Source organism: Panthera onca, chromosome A2 (assembly GCF_046562875.1).
Source record: "Panthera onca isolate mPanOnc1 chromosome A2, mPanOnc1 haplotype 2, whole genome shotgun sequence".
NCBI classification, from domain to species: Eukaryota; Metazoa; Chordata; class Mammalia; order Carnivora; family Felidae; genus Panthera; species Panthera onca.
Window position 1 is genome coordinate 24,326,776 of NC_138340.1, and position 19,140 is coordinate 24,345,915.

A 19,140-nucleotide genomic window follows, 5' to 3' on the forward strand; every position below is an offset into this window, starting at 1 on the left:
CAGAATGCAGTAGAACTTGGGAAGACCTCACCCTTGGGAACAAATGACTTACTTCCCATTGCACCAAGAGGAATGTCTGAGGCAAATAAATAAAGCCCTGAAAAGAAGTATACCTTGTTCAACCTTATCAAATAATTTGGAATATATTTTTTTAAAAATTTCAGTTGCCATGAAGGTTGTTGTATGATAGAATTGCTTCCAAGCTATATTCATTTGTGATCTACACCAGAGCTCATCAAACTATATAGCTCATGGGACAAATCTGGTGTACAGCCTGTTTTTGTAAATAAAGTTTTATTGGAACACAACCTTCCTATTTGTTTATTTGCTCTGAATCTCACCAGAACTTTGGACAGATTTGTTATTTAATCTATTTTCAATTTTATTCTACATTTCAATTTTCCAGCTAACCCTTATTAATAAGCACCTACCACAGGCCAAGCACTGTGCTTGCTACTAGGACTAAAAACATAAGTAATACCCAGTTACTTCCTTTGCTGAACCCAGGGTTTAATAAGGAAAAAGACACAAACATATTAATTATACAATCTGAAATAGTATAATATGAAAACTAATAATGGCTCACTCATATATTTTGAAATAATGCAAATCCCATTACAATTATAACATTTCATCAAAACTCCCATAGTTTCTAAGCTAAGTAGCCAAAGTCATTGGAAACTGCTTTTATTACAGTTACCACCATACCACTTTAGTGGGCCAATACTCCTTGTCAGTATCCTGTGAACTCTACTACTATTTACTTACTTCTGGATTTCTGTAGCAGGTTTGTTACTACTGACAGTTATTTTAATATGTACTTGTATTGGGTTTTCTCTTGCTGTGTAACAAAAGACTGCCAATTTAGTGGCTTGAAACAACTTCCACTTATCAGCTCACAGTTCTATGGGCCAAAAGTCCAGAAGTCCAGCACTGTCTGGCTGGGGTTTCTGTTCAGGAAATCACAAGAAAGAAATCAGGGTATAAGCCAGAATGAGTATTTCTCCGGAGGCTCTACAGAAATATCCACTTCCAAGCTTACTCTTGTTATTGGCAAAATTTAGCTCTTGTGGTCTCAGGATTGAGGTCCTTGCTTCCTTGGTGGATGTTAGCAGGAACCACTCACAGCCCAGGGGCTGCCCCAATTCCTGGCCTCATAGCCCCCTCCATCTTCAAGTCAACAGTACAGAACTACTCACATAGTAAGTCCTCCTCATATTTTGAATCTCAGACATTCCTGTTTCTGACTTTAGGACTCAGATTTTATTTATTTTTATTTTTATTTTATTTTATTTTATTTTTTATGATCATGGAGTACTTTATTGTTTTCCATAGTATAAGGCACTTGTTTTGTAATGTGTTTTTTTCTTTTAAAGAAAAAGCAATCATAAGTGAATGCATTGGTAATTATCTATTATCAGAGTGAGACACACTCATCTACAAAATTATTTTCTAACTTCTTCTGAACAAACCGCCATTTTAAAGGGCTCATGTGACTAGGTCAAACCCACTCAAAAATCTTTCTTAAAGTCAACTATGCCATATGACATCATATAATAATGGGTTAAATCTATCATATTCACAGTTCTCGGCATTATTCAGAAAATGGACACTAGGGAGGTAGGAAATCTTGGGGGCCATCTTAGAATTCTACCTACCATAACACTTTTGTTAGAATTGTAAATTACTTTTATAAACTATAATTACATCATCCAAGAGCTGATTACGTGTTGGTGTTATTGCTAGTCTCAAAATCAGCAATCTAAAAAGGAGGTATGACACTTTCTTACACCATACACAAAAATAAACTCAAAATGGATGAAAGACCTCAATGTAAGACAGGAAGCCATCAAAATCCTTGAGGAGAAAGCAGGCAAAAACCTCTTTGATCTTGCCCACAGCAACTTCTTACTCAACATGTCTCCAGAGGCAAGGGAAACAAAAGCAAAAATGAACTACTGGGACCTCATCAAAATAAAAAACTTCTGCACAGCGAAGGAAACAATCAGCAAAACTTAAAAGGCAACCAACAAAATGGGAGAAGATATTTGCAAATGACATATCAGATAAAGGGTTAGTATCCAAAATCTACAAAGAACTTATCAAACTCAACACCCAAATAACAAATAATCCAGTGAAGAAACGGGCAAAAGACATGAATAGACACGTCTCCAAAGAAGACATCCAGATAGCCAACCGACACATGAAAAAATGCTCAACGTCACTCATCATCAGGGAAATACAAATCAAAACCACAATGAGATACCACCTTACACCTGTCAGAATTGCTAACATTAACAACTCAGGCAACAACAGTAGTTGGCGAGGATGCGGAGAAAGAGGATCTCTTTTGCATTGTTGGTGGGAATGCAAGCTGGTACAGCCACTCTGGAAAACAGTAATGAGGTTCCTCAAAAAACTAAAAATAGAACTACCCTATAACCCAGCAATTGCACTACTAGGCATTTATCCAAGGGATATAGGTGTGCTGTTTTGAAGGGACACATGCACCCCCATGTTTATAGCAGCACTATCAACAATAGCCAAAGTATGGAAAGAGCCCAAATGTCCATCGATGGATGAATGGATAAAGAAGGTGTGGTATATATATATACAATGGAGTATTACTCGGCAATCAAAAAGAATGAAATCTTGCCATTTGCAACTACGTGGATGGAACTGGAGGGTATTATGCTAAGTGAAACTAGTCAGTCAGAGAAAGGCAAAAATCATATGACTTCACTCATATGAGTACTTTAAGAGACAAAACAGATGAACATAAGGGAAGGGAAACAAAAATAATATAAAAACAGGGAAGGGGACAAAACAGAAGAGACTCCTAAATATGGAGAACAAACTGAGGATTGCTGGAGGGGTTGTGGGAGGGGGGATATGCTAAATGGGTAAGGGGCATTAAGGAATCTCCTGAAATCATTGCTTCACTATATGCTAACTAATTTGGATGTAAATTTTAAAAAATAAAAAATAAAGTTACAAAAAAAAAGAAAAAGGAGGTATGACAAAAGGACAAAATGTTCTGATGAAGGCCCCAAAGTGCTATACACTATGCCAATAATTTAGAATTCAGCTCTTCTTCTGTGAAAATAGTCTTTTTAAAGCAGTTACTTCTTTTAGTTTGCAAAAGGTGTAGTATAACCAGGTAAGGATAAAGGAACAACATGGCAATGAGACTATAGTATTAGAAAAGTATTAAGGTGCCCATTACCCGCAATGACTGTGGCATTATATGCCCCAAGAACACATCATCCCTAATTTGCAGTTATTCTTACGGGAAACTTAGATACATACTACAAAAGTTGTGAATTATGAACTTCTCTGCACAATACACCACGATAAATGCTAATACAGATATGTGCAAACTCTTCATAACAAAGCAGAATTCATTGCCAAACACAGGATAAGTAAAAAAGACAGACAGAAGACTTTCCTTCCCACATAAATAAGGTTGATTTAAATCAAATGGCCTGGGGAGTATGTGGGAAGAAGGACGGAATCATCTCCAGACTGAAATATGTAAAAGCTCAACCACCTCTAATCCCATATCACAAAACAACAACAGCTGGCAGCTGAGATTGACAGATGTGTCAAGATGCCTGTATCCATTAGGGTAGCAGCCACTGTCAGGATACTCTAAGCATTTTTATCTTAAATCTTCAAGGGATTTTACAGGTAATTATAAACAAACCTTTAAAAATCCATCATGCTGAAATTGAGTACAGAAAATAAGATCTTAACCCAGAAGCAAATATTTATTTAAAAGAGAATTTGCCTCCTCTGGCTCAGGCTCAGCTTTCTTGTTGAATAAGAATCAGTTCTCAGCATGATCTGGCCCTGAACTGCATTTTGAAATAACACAGATAATCACTCCTGCCACTTGCAAGTCACAAGGGATTGGAAGAGAACATTCATAATATAGAAGTCAAAATGACTCTCAAACCTTAATTATAAAATATATTTAATTGCTAGAAGACACACAGAATAGAAAAACTTCTAACTGTGAAATCTGTTTCCTAATGGGGCAGGGGAGTGTGGTCCATCTATATTAAATTACTTTTACTTCTTATTCCACCAAATGCACTGTGCTGCCTCTTCCAGCCAAATCTTTGCAAATGGTATTCTCACTGCTTTGACTGGACAACACCTCCTAATCCCTCAGCTCTTGATTTAGTCATCAACTTTTCCAGTGGCCATCTCTACTCTCAATAGGTGAGGAGCCCCTTCTCTGTGCACCATGCACCTGGCTGGCATTGCACACAGCACTTACTGCCCTGTAATTGAATCTTTAGTATTGTTTTGTTTTTTCTATGAGTGTGAGCTCATAGAAGGCAGAAATTTTCTTCAATAGCCTATGTATCCCCCAGTGCCTGCAGAGCATCCAGATCATTACAATGCTGAACATGTTTTGTTGGATGACTGGATGGTACAACGAAAAGGAAGGCAAACTGGGCAGAATAGAGTGATGGCGCCCAAGGCCTCAGATGTCACAGAGGAATGGAAAGAAGAAAAAGGAAAAGTGTCACCAGAGCGCAGGCCCTGTCACTAATTAGCTCTGTGACTCTAAACAAGTCACTTTTTTTCTCAGGACTTCTCAGTCCTGAGTGGAAAGAATGAAAAGACCCGACCAGAAGGGCCCATCAAGTATCTTCCAGGTTTTCTGTTCTCTCATATCTGTCTTTAGGATTGTCCACACTTCATCAGCATACCTACTTTTACATATCTTTTAAAGTCCTATCACATAGGGTTGTGTCCAATAGAGCCAGGGAATAGAAAGATGCAGCTAAGACAGTAACTATAGCTCCTGAATGAATGCATGAATGAATGAGCAGGCTTCTTGAAATCTCTTTAGAAGGTGAACTTTTTAGTTCTTTTGACAACAAAATATCATTTTATGAATATCATCTCTAAGAGAATGGCAACTTCAAATTTCTTAGTAATACACATGAAAATGGAGGCTGGTGAATTTACTGCTTCATAAAGAAGCTTAGGTTTACCAAAGAAGCCACATCTCTACTCAAGGGATGCAAAGTGACCTTCAAAATATCACTTCATTCTTGCAATGGGATCAATTGATTAAAATCACCAAGATGATTTTTGCCTAGGTCATCACTAACATTGGGCAAATAATTCCAGCCAAGAATAGGAGCTACACATGCTTGGTGATTATTTGTCCTGTATGATTTCATTAGTACCAGAAACTTTGGCATCAATTTCAAGCCACAATAAAGATACAAAATATTAACTGATGCCAGAACAAAGATGTTCTGCTTAGGCCGAACAATGTGCAAACACCAATAACCATACAAACAGAATACACAGAGAGAATTTGCTATATGATGTAGTGGGTTGGGATTTTCTTATATTTTTTAGACTGAAGAAGGCACTCTTTGAAAAAAACCTGGCAAGTCACAAACACTACTCTAGACAATACATTTTAGTTACAAATATTTAAGCAACATATTATTTAAAACTATATTCAGTCCACAATCAATATTTTCACGTCCCAAATAACTAGATAAAATATATGAAAAATATATTAAATGTGAATACAGAAATTAGATTTTCAGCCCCAAAGGGTATTAAAATCAAGTACATTTTTTTTCAGAAAAAAAAAAAAAAAGCCTTAAAGGTCACTTTTCTAAATGACTAGAATGCTGGCATTTAGCCAAAGAAATTTAAACTGGGTGATACCTGCTGGAATATCCATCCCTGTTGGTGTGAATGGTGGATTTGGATGATCCATCCATCAGTCTAACTAAGATGCTTCATTTCTATTATATATTCCCTATATTACAGCTAACTAGCGCCTCCCTCTAAATTAGTTGATATGATCAATGTAGTCAAAAGTTTCAATAATTCTAAATAATTTTAATATTTCAAGAGTGATACACACACACACACACACACACACACACACACACACACACACACATATATATATATATACTCTTTAAAAAAAGTTTTTTAACGTTTACTTATTATTGAGAGACAGAGAGACACAGAGCATGAGCAGGGGAGGGGTAGAGAGAGGGGGAGACACAGAATCCGAAGCAGGCTCCAGGCTCTGAGTTGTCAGCACAGAGAGCGACACGGGGCTTGAACTCACGAACTGCAAGATCATGACCTGAGCTGAAGTGGGTGGCCCAACCAACTGAGCCACCCAGGCGCCCCAAGAGTGATGTATACACACACACACACACACACACACACACACACACACACATACTCTTTATAAAGTATGGATTCTTACACATCAAAAATATAAAAGAGAAAATAATAGTAATAGTTCAAATATCATATGCACATACACAAGATGTTCATCTCTGTAAACTTCCTATAATGATGCTAGAGAAAAAGTGTAGCTAAAAATGTTAATCACATCAGCTGAGACAATATTCAGAGATAATGGAGAGAACAACGTTATACAAAGTAAAAATCATTTTAAGGAATACTATCTCAAGAGAAAGCCAAGACAAGTCGGATAGGCCATGCATGGGAAGAAGAGGAATCCTATAGACCAGGGCTTGGTCTGGATCATCATTTGCTTTGGAGGGTGGGAAGCATCTCCTGTGCATTGCAGGATGTTTAGCAGCACCCCTGGACACTACCCACCAGATGCTTGTAGCAATCCCCCTGCTGTGACAACCAAAACTATCCCCAGACATTGCCAAATGTTCCTGGGGTGGGAGGGTTGTAAAGTATCTCCTGGTCGAGAACCCTGCCTCAGATTCACAGCCACCCTGGTTGCCGCTCCAACCCTTGGACGCCAGCCCAGTTCCTGGCTTCAGATGCAGAGTGAGCCTGCCTACACCGAGGTCAGACCTTAAAGTGAGCATCTCACAGCAAAGTGGAGCAGCTTCCCAGACCATGTCCTCTCGGACCAGGTGAGAAGTCTCCCAAATCACAAATACATTGGAACTCATCCAGGCAAGTTGCTTAGATGCCTCAGGTCTTATTTTGAGATCTTGGTTCTGTAAGCCAACTACCAAAACAAAGTGAAATTACTATGATAGCAAGCGTGGTGCAATCCTTTGAAAATGAAGCAGCAAAACAATCCAGTGGCTTAGAATGGTACATGAAGAATCTCATGGGGGAAAAGTAAAACAAAAGTAAACTGAAGATTATCACAATCTTTTTTCTAAATATAGCTTAACATACATATTAACATACGTTTTTAACCAGAACTGATGTTGTATTTTATTAACTTAATTGGTTTCCTATTTTTTATCACATTAGTTACCTCATCTCTGTTGGTTGATAATGTATAAATACAGGCATCCTTTTGTGTCAACCTCAGGTAATTTGCTCATAGTAGAGTTTAGCTCTTAAAGTTAATGATCCCACTTGCCCCATGAGTGAGGCAGGATCACAAAACAGAAAAATATAAGAATAGTGGGGTGTTTAAGAATAGCTCCATCAGTTTCCTACTGGGTAGAGTCTGGACAAGTTACTCAAGTCACACAAGTTTAAACCAGTCTCCTCTTTTAAAAATAGGGATTGTGGTAGCACATATCTGCCATTAGGTTTGTCATAAGGACCCATAACCTAAGGATGCAAAGCCCTTAGCACAGTGTCTGGTGTATAGTAAGGGCTCAATGAATAGTAAATAATCCTTTTGTTATAAAAAATTATCATTTGCATGGTCATAATTAAAAATAACCATGAATGATCAATAATTCCATCTTATCACTCTATAGAATACCATGCCTCTAACAATCCAGTAAGTTAGAAGTGAGAACCAGAGGAGGAAGCATTAGTCTCTTTGCAGAGCAAGACAGTATACTTGATAAATGTCACATATTCTTTTTATTAAAAAGGAAAATGAAGCAAGAGTAGTTAAGTGCCCTTACTCAAGCCTTAATCCATTTTTACCTTGTCAGGGTAATGGAACCAAGGCTTGAGGTGTTAGATGTGGGTAGAGCAGAAGTAATTTCCTCATCCGTTTTATTATCCATGGGGTGGTTCCATCTTGCAGCCTACAGAGAACATTCTGTCCTGGGAACAATAAGTGAGTCTAACATTTCACTGGGGCAAAAGACTCCTAATAGCTAACAATATTCTTGGGCCAGGAGTGGATCTCAAAATGATTTCTCTTCTCCCAAGTTCTCATTCATTCAGAATTTGCTGATATAATTTATTCACCCAATGCATATTGATTGAGGACCATCACCTGCCAAGAATTCTGCAAAAGCTGGAAGTATCTTGATGATCACGGTTGGGGCACTCAAGGAGATTAGCCATGGGAGGGAAGCCAACACTCACTAAAGGGATGCAGAATTTCAAACTGAGCCAAGAAATGGTTCTTTAAAAGTATAAAACCTCTCCCAGCCTGCAATGTCAGCAAAGACTTCCCAGTGTAAGTGACACAAGAACTGAGTGGAAATCTCAGGTGTAAAGCTTGGAACCACATTTCCCAGATTCCTTTTAGGGCAGGTTTGGTTAGATCCTACCAATGAGAGGCACCTGTATGAAATTTGGAGCTCTGCCCCAGGACTTTAAATCTCAACCAACAGTGTGATGTAAGGGAAGAGGGAGGAAGGTGAGAGGGCAGGCATCAACAGAGAAGACACCTGAACAGACACTCCTGGTTATGAGATCGTGGCACTCGCTCTTTTCTCTTAGTCTTCTACAGCTGTCCTGACTCTTGATCATTTCTAATCTTGTTCTACCAGCCAGACATTGGGGCTCTGGATATCCTTGCCATAAACTAACTCCTTTTTGCTCAAGGTAGCAGAATTAGCTTCTGCTGTTTGTATTCATCAAGCAGTTTGTTTCTGGTAATATGCCATGTTGCTCTCCACTGTACTTACATTTAGGATTATGCATGTCTATCTCCCCAACCAGACTATCAGCTTCCTGAGGACTAGAGACTATGTTATATCCCTTTGAGCCTCCAGGACCTAGAGTAGTGACTTACTGACGCATAGGAAACACTCAGTAAATGCAAAAATAATATGATTTTGCACGTGTTCAAAAAACAGAAGGCTTGCCAATAATAATATAAAAGTGCAACTGGATGTTTAAACACCAGGAAAAAGATCAATTGAGTCAAAAAGTGCTCCCTACTTTACACCAACATGGAAATCTCCATGTTCTATAATCATCTTCTCAGGTAATTGTTTTTTATTTTTTATTTTTAATAAACTTCATGAAGAAACCCAGTATGCTAATAACCATAGTCCTGTAGGGTCTTTACCTCTGAACTTATCATCATTCATAATTTTCACCACCACACTTCCAAATTGGTAGAATAAAGCTGAAGTGGGCAGGTCCATAGATGCCACCCCTAGAAGCCAATTCCACTCACACCTCCCTGCCCTTTCCAACCCACAGGGCAATCCATGAAGCCCAGTAGGTAGCTACTGAACTTGGCTTCCAGAGAAATCACCATCTGTTTTTCTACCCCTAATAAATAAAGTACATCTGCTCTATAAAGTGGGACTGAGCCCTAGAATTAAAATGGAGATAGAACTTTTGTCCAATTTAATGACTTTTTAAAAATTTCTTGGGTAGTAGGTTTATGTTGCATGAGCTACATCAGTCTGAATTTGATCTGGGTCAAATAATGCTACCATGTCCTAAAATCCTGGACATTATACACTTTCCAAATGTACAATGTCATCAAGGTTTTATGACATTTCCTACAAAAACTCAATAGTCAGGTAGCACTTCATCAGTTGAAGTCTGAATTCAGGTATGAGAACAGAATGTTAAGTCTGCAGCTTGAAAACTATACTGCTCCTCTGACTTCAGCATCACAGCCATAAGGGGATGCTCCACTGAACAATTTTCATACATGCACATTTTTCCCCCTACTAAAAGAACTCTGTATCTGGGAATTATGGAGTGGAGGCAAATTGCAGTAGAACCAAAATCTATACTTGATGACTGCTGTGTTCCTACAAAAGCTTGCTCAGAGATATTCTGTCACCTGGGGTTCTCTGTTTCATCAACTTCATTTCCTTCCTCAAGTAAAAAAATGATTAGGACAAGAATTGAAATTATACCATGCATACTTTCAGACCACAATGCTATGAAGCTTGAAATCAACCACAGGAAAAAGTCTGGAAAACCTCCAAAAGCATGGAGGTTAAAGAACACCCTACTAACGAATGAGTGGGTCAACCAGGCAATTAGAGAAGAAATTAAAATATATATAGAAACAAACGAAAATGAAAATACAACAATCCAAACGCTTTGGGATGCAGCGAAGGCAGTCCTGAGAGGAAAATACATTGCAATCCAGGCCTATCTCAAGAAACAAGAAAAATCCCAAATACAAAATCTAACAGCACACCTAAAGGAAATAGAAGCAGAACAGCAAAGGCAGCCTAAACCCAGCAGAAGAAGAGAAATAATAAAGATCAGAGCAGAAATAAACAATATAGAATCTAAAAAAACTGTAGAGCAGATCAACGAAACCAAGAGTTGGTTTTTTGAAAAAATAAACAAAATTGACAAACCTCTAGCCAGGCTTCTCAAAAAGAAAAGGGAGATGACCCAAATAGATAAAATCATGAATGAAAATGGAATGATTACAACCAATCCCTCAGAGATACAAACAATTATCAGGGAATACTATGAAAAATTATATGCCAGCAAATTGGACAACCTGGAAGAAATGGACAAATTCCTAAACACCCACACTCTTCCAAAACTCAATCAGGAGGAAATAGAAAGCTTGAACAGACCCATAACCAGCGAAGAAATTGAATCGGTTATCAAAAATCTCCCAACAAATAAGAGTCCAGGACCAGATGGCTTCCCAGGGGAGTTCTACCAGACATTTAAAGCAGAGATAATACCTATCCTTCTCAAGCTATTCCAAGAAATAGAAAGGGAAGGAAAACTTCCAGACTCATTCTATGAAGCCAGTATTACTTTGATTCCTAAACCAGACAGAGACCCAGTAAAAAAAGAGAACTACAGGCCAATATCCCTGATGAATATGGATGCAAAAATTCTTAATAAGATACTAGCAAATCGAATTCAACGGCATATAAAAAGAATTATTCACCATGATCAAGTGGGATTCATTCCTGGGATGCAGGGCTGGTTCAACATTCGCAAATCGATCAACATGATACATCACATTAACAAAAAAAAAGAGAAGAACCATATGATCCTGTCAATCGATGCAGAAAAGGCCTTTGACAAAATCCAGCACCCTTTCTTAATAAAAACCCTTGAGAAAGTCGGGATAGAAGGAACATACTTAAAGATCATAAAGGCCATTTATGAAAAGCCCACAGCTAACATCATCCTCAACGGGGAAAAACTGAGAGCTTTTTCCCTGAGATCAGGAACACGACAGGGATGCCCACTGTCACCGCTGTTGTTTAATATAGTGCTGGAAGTTCTAGCATCAGCAATCAGACAACAAAAGGAAATCAAAGGCATCAAAATTGGCAAAGATGAAGTCAAGCTTTCGCTTTTTGCAGATGACATGATATTATACATGGAAAATCCGATAGACTCCACCCAAAGTCTGCTAGAACTGATACATGAATTCAGCAAAGTTGCAGGATACAAAATCAACGTGCAGAAATCAGTTGCATTCTTATACACTAACAATGAAGCAACAGAAAGACAAATGAAGAAACTGATCCCATTCACAATTGCACCAAGAATCATAAAATACCTAGGAATAAATCTAACCAAAGATGTAAAAGATCTGTATGCTGAAAACTATAGAAAGCTTATGCAGGTAATTGAAGAAGATATAAAGAAATGGAAAGACATTCCCTGCTCATGGATTGGAAGAATAAATATTGTCAAAATGTCAATACTACCCAAAGCTATCTACACATTCAATGCAATCCCAATCAAAATTGCACCAGCATTCTTCTTGAAACTAGAACAAGCAATCCTAAAATTCATATGGAACCACAAAAGGCCCCGAATAGCCAAAGTAATTTTGAAGAAGAAGACCAAAGCAGGAGGCATCACAATCCCAGACTTTAGCCTCTACTACAAAGCTGTCATCATCAAGACAGCATGGTATTGGCATAAAAACAGACACATAGACCAATGGAATAGAATAGAAACCCCAGAACTAGACCCACAAACGTATGGCCAACTCATCTTTGACAAAGCAGGAAAGAACATCCAATGGAAAAAAGACAGTCTCTTTAACAAATGGTGCTGGGAGAACTGGACAGCAACATGCAGAAGGTTGAAACTAGACCACTTTCTCACACCATTCACAAAAATAAACTCAAAATGGATAAAGGACCTGAATGTGAGACAGGAAACCATCAAAACCTTAGAGGAGAAAGCAGGAAAAGACCTCTCTGACCTCAGCCGTAGCAATCTCTTACTCGGCACATCCCCAAAGGCAAGGGAATTAAAAGCAAAAGTGAATTACTGGGACCTTATGAAGATAAAAAGCTTCTGCACAGCAAAGGAAACAACCAACAAAACTAAAAGGCAACCAACGGAATGGGAAAAGATATTTGCAAATGACACATCGGACAAAGGGCTAGTATCCAAAATCTATAAAGAGCTCATCAAACTCCACACCAGAAAAACAAATAACCCAGTGAAGAAATGGGCAGAAAACATGAATAGACACTTCTCTAAAGAAGACATCCGGATGGCCAACAGGCACATGAAAAGATGTTCAACGTCGCTCCTTATCAGGGAAATACAAATCAAAACCACACTCAGATACCACCTCACGCCAGTCAGAGTGGCCAAAATGAACAAATCAGGAGACTATAGATGCTGGAGAGGATGTGGAGAAACAGGAACCCTCTTGCACTGTTGGTGGGAATGCAAATTGGTGCAGCCGCTCTGGAAAGCAGTGTGGAGGTTCCTCAGAAAATTAAAAATAGACCTACCCTATGACCCAGCAATAGCACTGCTAGGAATTTATCCAAGGGATACAGGAGTACTGATGCATAGGGGCACCTGTACCCCAATGTTTATAGCGGCACTCTCAACAATAGCCAAATTATGGAAAGAGCCTAAATGTCCATCAACTGATGAATGGATAAAGAAATTGTGGTTTATATACACAATGGAATACTACGTGGCAATGAGAAAAAATGAAATATGGCCTTTTGTAGCAACATGGATGGAACTGGAGAGTGTGATGCTAAGTGAAATAAGCCATACAGAGAAAGACAGATACCATATGGTTTCACTCTTATGTGGATCCTGAGAAACATAACAGAAACCCATGGGGGAGGGGAAGGAAAAAAAAAAAAAAAAAAAAAAGAGGTTAGAGTGGGAGAGAGCCAAAGCATAAGAGACTGTTAAAAACTGAGAACAAACTGAGGGTTGATGGGGGGTGGGAGGGAGGGCAGGGTGGGTGATGGGTATTGAGGAGGGCACCTTTTGGGATGAGCACTGGGTGTTGTATGGAAACCAATTTGACAGTAAATTTCATATATTAAAAAATAAAAAAAATAAAAAAAAAAAACTGAGAACAAACTGAGGGTTGATGGGGGGTGGGAGGGAGGGCAGGGTGGGAGGGAGGGCAGGGTGGGTGATGGGTATTGAGGAGGGCACCTTTTGGGATGAGCACTGGGTGTTGTATGGAAACCAATTTGACAGTAAATTTCATATATTAAAAAATAAAAAAAAAAAAAAAAATGATTAGGGCATTGTGTCCATGCCTGCTGTCCAGACATGTGACCTGTTCACATGGCTTATGGAGGACACGAGATTTCTGAGACTCAGAGCTCTGAAGGCAAGGCTGACAGATACGAGGTGCAAGCCTAGCTTCGCCAGGTTAAACATGGCTATGAAAGGAGCATACCCATTTCTATTGGCATCAAAACACAGTGCTGGTTGCCAAAGAGTCTATAAGAAAGAAATATTAAGTAATACTATGTGTCTGACATTGACATAAGTTTATTATTTCTTCCATGCCAACACACCCTAATCCAAAGCTTACACTGTTCCAATCCAGACCTGCCCTAAAACAGCCAATTAGGCTGAATGTGGTCAAAACTCTGAGTCTTCAGTCCCAAAGACAATGTTTCATTGGCCCATTAGCTTCTGTATTATTTCCACATTTTGACTAGATTTCTGAATTGTGTGTATTACTTCTTTGGGGATTATCTGTCCTTTACATTGCAGGTATATAGAATTCCTGCCCCTTCACTATGTTGCCAGTGGTGTTATTTCCTCCCCAAATGTGTTGGTAAACACTCAGTGAAAAAAAATGTAAAACTGAAGAACCTCTCCCAATACACATGAAATACTTCCTAATCCATTATCTACATGGTTTAAATAAGTGGGATTATGATCACGTTGCCCAAAGAAGTCATAATATACAATTGGCTTTGCTCAAGAACTTCCAAACCAGTTCCAAACCTTTGAGTCTGGCTTATGGAGCAAAGTATAAAATTTCGCAAACTGTGCCCATCAGCACATGTCTTTTGTCACTTATGCATTGAAAGTACCTTCCCAAAATCTTCATTCATAACATTAATGCCATTTATTCCTCAAGAATAAGAGTACTTAGTCTCAACTCCTGGTAAAACAAGGAACTGTGATGCTCTTCCTTGATTGACAGCTGGTATCATCATCATAAAACTTGAGGTCCATACACTTATTCTTTTAATTTGCACTAACCATTGTATTCTACTTTTCCAAAGACAAAAAAACAAAAAACAAAACACACAAACAAACAAAAACAACCTTGCACCCATCTGGGTTGCCTACCTACCATAAGCTTCAGTGTCCTTCAGTTTCCTGGGTTAATAACTAACTATACCTGCCTCAAAGGATTATGATTAAGAGTAAGTAAAGAGTGCACATAACGAGCATAGCAAAATATCCAGCATACAGTGTTCAACATAAGTTCTATAAATGTTAGCTTTCATCATCATTCACTCCTGGGAATTTTAAGTGAAAAGTTTTCTTTTGAATCCTTAGTACCTACTCTAAGAACTGCCACTCTGTCTCTCTGTTAGTCCCATCTGCCCTCAACGGCCCCATTGATTCAAGGGTCCTTGGTCATGTCTTCCAAGATCTCTTCTAAACATCTGTGTCAATTAGTTGGCACTGCAAAGAGGAGATCAAAACACCTGGGCCTTGTCTGTAAAGATTCTGACAGAAATAATTAATAATATAATCCATCAGATCACCAATACCTTGAGAGTGAGGATGGAAGCCACAGGGGATAGGGGTGGCTTCATGGGCATGTGACTTGTGTAACTGCACAGGTCCCCACACTCTGAAGGGCCCCAGACTTGGTTTTATGCTCATTCAGAAATTCTCTTTGAACAATTTTCATTCTGCACAAATTATGTAGGTGGCTGCAACTGGAGATTTTTTATCAGAATGGTATAAATTGTTTTATGTTTTAAAAGAACTACTCCAGCTTTTGTGTTAAGAAGAGCCTATAGGAAAGGTAAGGGTGAAAGCAGGAAAAACAGCTAGGATGCTGTTGATATAAACAAGGTGAGAGATGATAGTGGCAAATGACACCAGGAGGAGGGGCCAGTTAGAGTCCATTTGTCTGCAGCTGCAGCTGCAGTAGGGGTGTCCAGCAATATGCCTGTCTGCAGCAGTGTCCCGGCCAGCTGGCTTGTGCTGCCCACTGTCAGTTCCTGCCCAGTTTCCACGCTGGCTGCCTATTAATCTGACAGCCCTATGCCTTTCCAATATATCTTATTTTCTTAAAAGATCGGGTAGTCGTTTTCTCTTCTTGCCTGTTCTTTTCCGGGGGACGGTAGGGGACCCTATGTTCCCCAAACTGTACATAGTAGCAAATGGGAATTTTTTAAAAAAAATCAGGGTACATTCCCCAAATCTGGATCCCTACATGGAGAAAATGAGCTGCTGATGGTAAAACAGGAAAGAAGGGCCCTAGCTAGATCAAGCATCTTCTGTGTTAGCCCACTGTAGTCAGAACTTATTATATGTTCTCTGACAGACTGCAATTAAGTAATAGGTGTAAACATTACTCCCCCCAACAAATCCGTATGGGTTCAGTACGGTAAGAGCTACTAAAATTTACATAAATAAAAAATGCATCTAAAATACCTTCAAGACCCACAGAATACATTGTTCAACTCTTGGTAAGGAAAAAGAAAAAATTAACTTTTCAGACATTTTATTATTTTAGACATATATCTAAATTTGTACAATTATCCATATTTAAGCTGGAAACTATAAAAAGAATCATCTCTATTTATTTTTCAGACAAACAGAAAATTCATCAGTCCATGCTAAGAATGGCATGACACAACCACCAGTAAGTTAAGTGCCAGCATGTTAAGTTTATACTTCCTAACCTAAAACTCTAAAAAAAATAATTTCTTCTTTTCCATGTACTCAAAAATTTCTCTGAAATGACAAAACATGGATGATACCAATTCCCAGCCTGAATGGCTTATGTCAGCTCCTTACCTTCTTCTGAAGAACATTGATTTTTCTTTCCTTCACTTCTAACATATCTTTCATGTCTCGAATCTCTCCAGCCAGTGTCCCTTTCTCTTCTGTGAGGTCCTGCAGCTGTTTTGTTTTTTTATTGAGAAAAGACTCTTTCTCTTCCAGGCGTAATCTCAGTGCATCTACCTGAAGTCAGGAAAAAGAAAGAAGATTGTGGTTTTACACAGTGGTCATCAGTAACCAGGAGGCCCGGGGAGGGAACAGGGCAGCAGTGCATCTTCTCAGCACAGCATGGTCAAACCATTGCTCATGGGCACCTCAATGCCATGCATTTTAACAGCCTGTATCCACCTCAAAGTCCTGTCGTATGTGTATCTGAACTTTGACACTTTTTTTAATATAAGGTGTATATAAAATAAGGCATTATGAAATAGTAGTATGTCTCCCTGCTGTGAAACCATTAGCTAGAAAACAAAGCACATCACTATTCCATTGCACAGGGAAGGCACAACACTGCTTGTGCTCTGCAACATCCTCCAGGAATATGGAGAACATGATGAGCCATGCCACAGATGTCTGGAAGAAGACAAACATGTAGAGAAACACTCCTGAAGGAGAAAAATACAAGCTGCCAAGAGGAAGGAAATGCTACTGGAGGAAGGAAATGCTGTGGAGATGACCACTCTCCAGTGTTATGAAAGACTGCTTTCCAAACATGTAAGAAAAAAAAAAGGCATACAAAAAATACCTATTTCTACCTTAGCTCAAAAATTAGATTATTACAATTCCTGCTTTTCAAATGTCAGTAATAGACATAAGGAAACATAAACATTATTTTTAAACTTAACATTCCAATGACCATATGCAAAAAAGGTTCACATGGATAATGTGAGGTTTTGGGGTGATAGAAAAATTTAATCCTCACCCTCCATACCAGGCATTTGATAGACAGTAGTTACATCAAAAATCAAGTAGTGATGGAAGCATGTTATTTAGAGATATCAAAATAACCAGGCAAAAGGAGTTGAAAACAGGTTGTCTTGGGGAAGGAAAAATGGGGTAGGGGTCTGCTGTATCTGTTCACAAATCTTGTTGAGTAGTTTTTTATACTATACTACCAGCAAGTAAAATTTGGATGAAAAAAAACACAAAAATTAAGGGAAAATGAGGTGAGAATACCATAATAAGCCAAAATAAATAGTTTTGTAAATACTGTCAAGACAGAGAATCAAAAGGCAACTTGGAACACTGGAAAGAGGACACTTTGGTTTTAGGTTGGATTCTGCTTCTATCCAGCTATGAGAATCAGGACAAATAACTCTCACTCCCCCCTCCCCACCCAGCCCTCCAGCTTCAGTTTCCCCATCCATAAAACAAAGAGGTTGGAACCCCCTAAGTATCTGACGTTTTATGATTTTAAAGGCAAGATCAGTCTTAGGTAGATCAGGGAAGAAATGATGATATTAGAGATTTTAAAAAGTTATCAGAGTAGAATCTCCTTTTCTTACCCCCTTCCAAAAAAGAAGCACCAAAGCTGTGTTTCTAAAGGTCAAAGGTGATGAGAGGTTGGTGAGTAGAGAGTTTCTCCAGTTTCTATCCCAGGGAGGTGGATGAAGCAGGGAGGTCTCCACAAGGGAAGGGGTGAAACAGTGCTTATAAAGCCCTGTTGGCAGAATGACCCTGACCACATTATGAGACAGGATGGACATTCTGTGACTGCACAGGGCAAAAACAGCAGATTCCTTAAATATCTGATAGTTGTGCTTCTTCTTACCTAGGGGCCATGGAAATCTAGCAGCTGGGATGTGAGAGGGATACTCATGTCCTAGGGATCTTCCCTTGACTAAAAGAAAATTCATGCCAGTTGCACTAAAGCTTCAGCATCCCAGATTCTCAAGATTGTTTAAACATCCCAGATTGTTTAAAGTCATCTCTTAATTCCCTTGCCTTTGGAGATGTGTCAAGTAAGAAATTGCTGAGGCTGAGGTCAGAGAGGTTTTTTCCTGCTTTCTCCTCTAGGGTTTTGATGGTTTCCTGTTTCACATTCAGGTCCTTTATCCATTTTGAGTTTATTTTTGTGTATGGTGTAAGAAAGGGGAGGGTTGGTGATGGGTACTTAGGAGGGCACCTGTTGGGATGAGCACTGGGTGTTGTATGGAAACCAATTTGACAATACATTTCAAATTAAGACAATAAAATATAAAGTCATCTCCATCTACCAACCCAAAATAACATCAATAGTTCTCTTTGGGTTTTCACCCTATCTGGAAAAAAATGTGAATTTTAGTTTATACATAAAGGATGGCATTTGGTAGGTTCTTTGGAAATTGGCAGGACATGTTGAGCACTCCAGATTATAGTAGTGGCTATAAGGGGTCACATTCCATTGAAAAGATTTCCCACAGGCTGACTAGGATTCAGTGTGAATTTGAGAAGAAACTGTGGTCCTATGAGCCCTACATTCTAGCTATCAGACATGGATGGTCTGTATCTGGACTAGAGGAAATGTCTAACATTCAAAACTTTGACGTAAATAAATTACAATTTGGGAGGTAGTAACGGATGCTGGAAAGAGTTTAGAAAAAGAGACTCTGCACTGATGAATAATATGCTTAAAATTTACTGTGCCTTCTCACATGTGTGATCTATCAGTGCCCTGCCTCATCTTCCTGAACCTAGAAGAGACAAAACTCTGGCTGTAAGAATATCTCTCCTCCAAGAATAAAATAGAGACCAAGGATGGCCATGGTCAGCACACTGCTCGCAAACATC

At 38.8% G+C, this 19,140-nt stretch overlaps 1 protein-coding gene across 8 annotated transcripts in view; it reads right to left on the reverse strand.

The window, feature by feature from the left end:
• ERC2 (ELKS/RAB6-interacting/CAST family member 2) overlaps nt 1-19,140 on the reverse strand; it is a 931,006-nt gene that overhangs the window by 530,443 nt on the left and 381,423 nt on the right. For all 8 annotated transcript variants that reach the window (XR_013554185.1, XR_013554186.1, XM_060631335.3 and 5 more), the window contains one exon: nt 16,387-16,554. Coding sequence is in view for 6 of the 8 variants with exons in the window: in XM_060631335.3 (XP_060487318.1) it covers nt 16,387-16,554 (168 nt within the window). In the remaining 2 variants the exon portion in view is untranslated. The remainder of the gene's footprint in view (nt 1-16,386; nt 16,555-19,140) is intronic.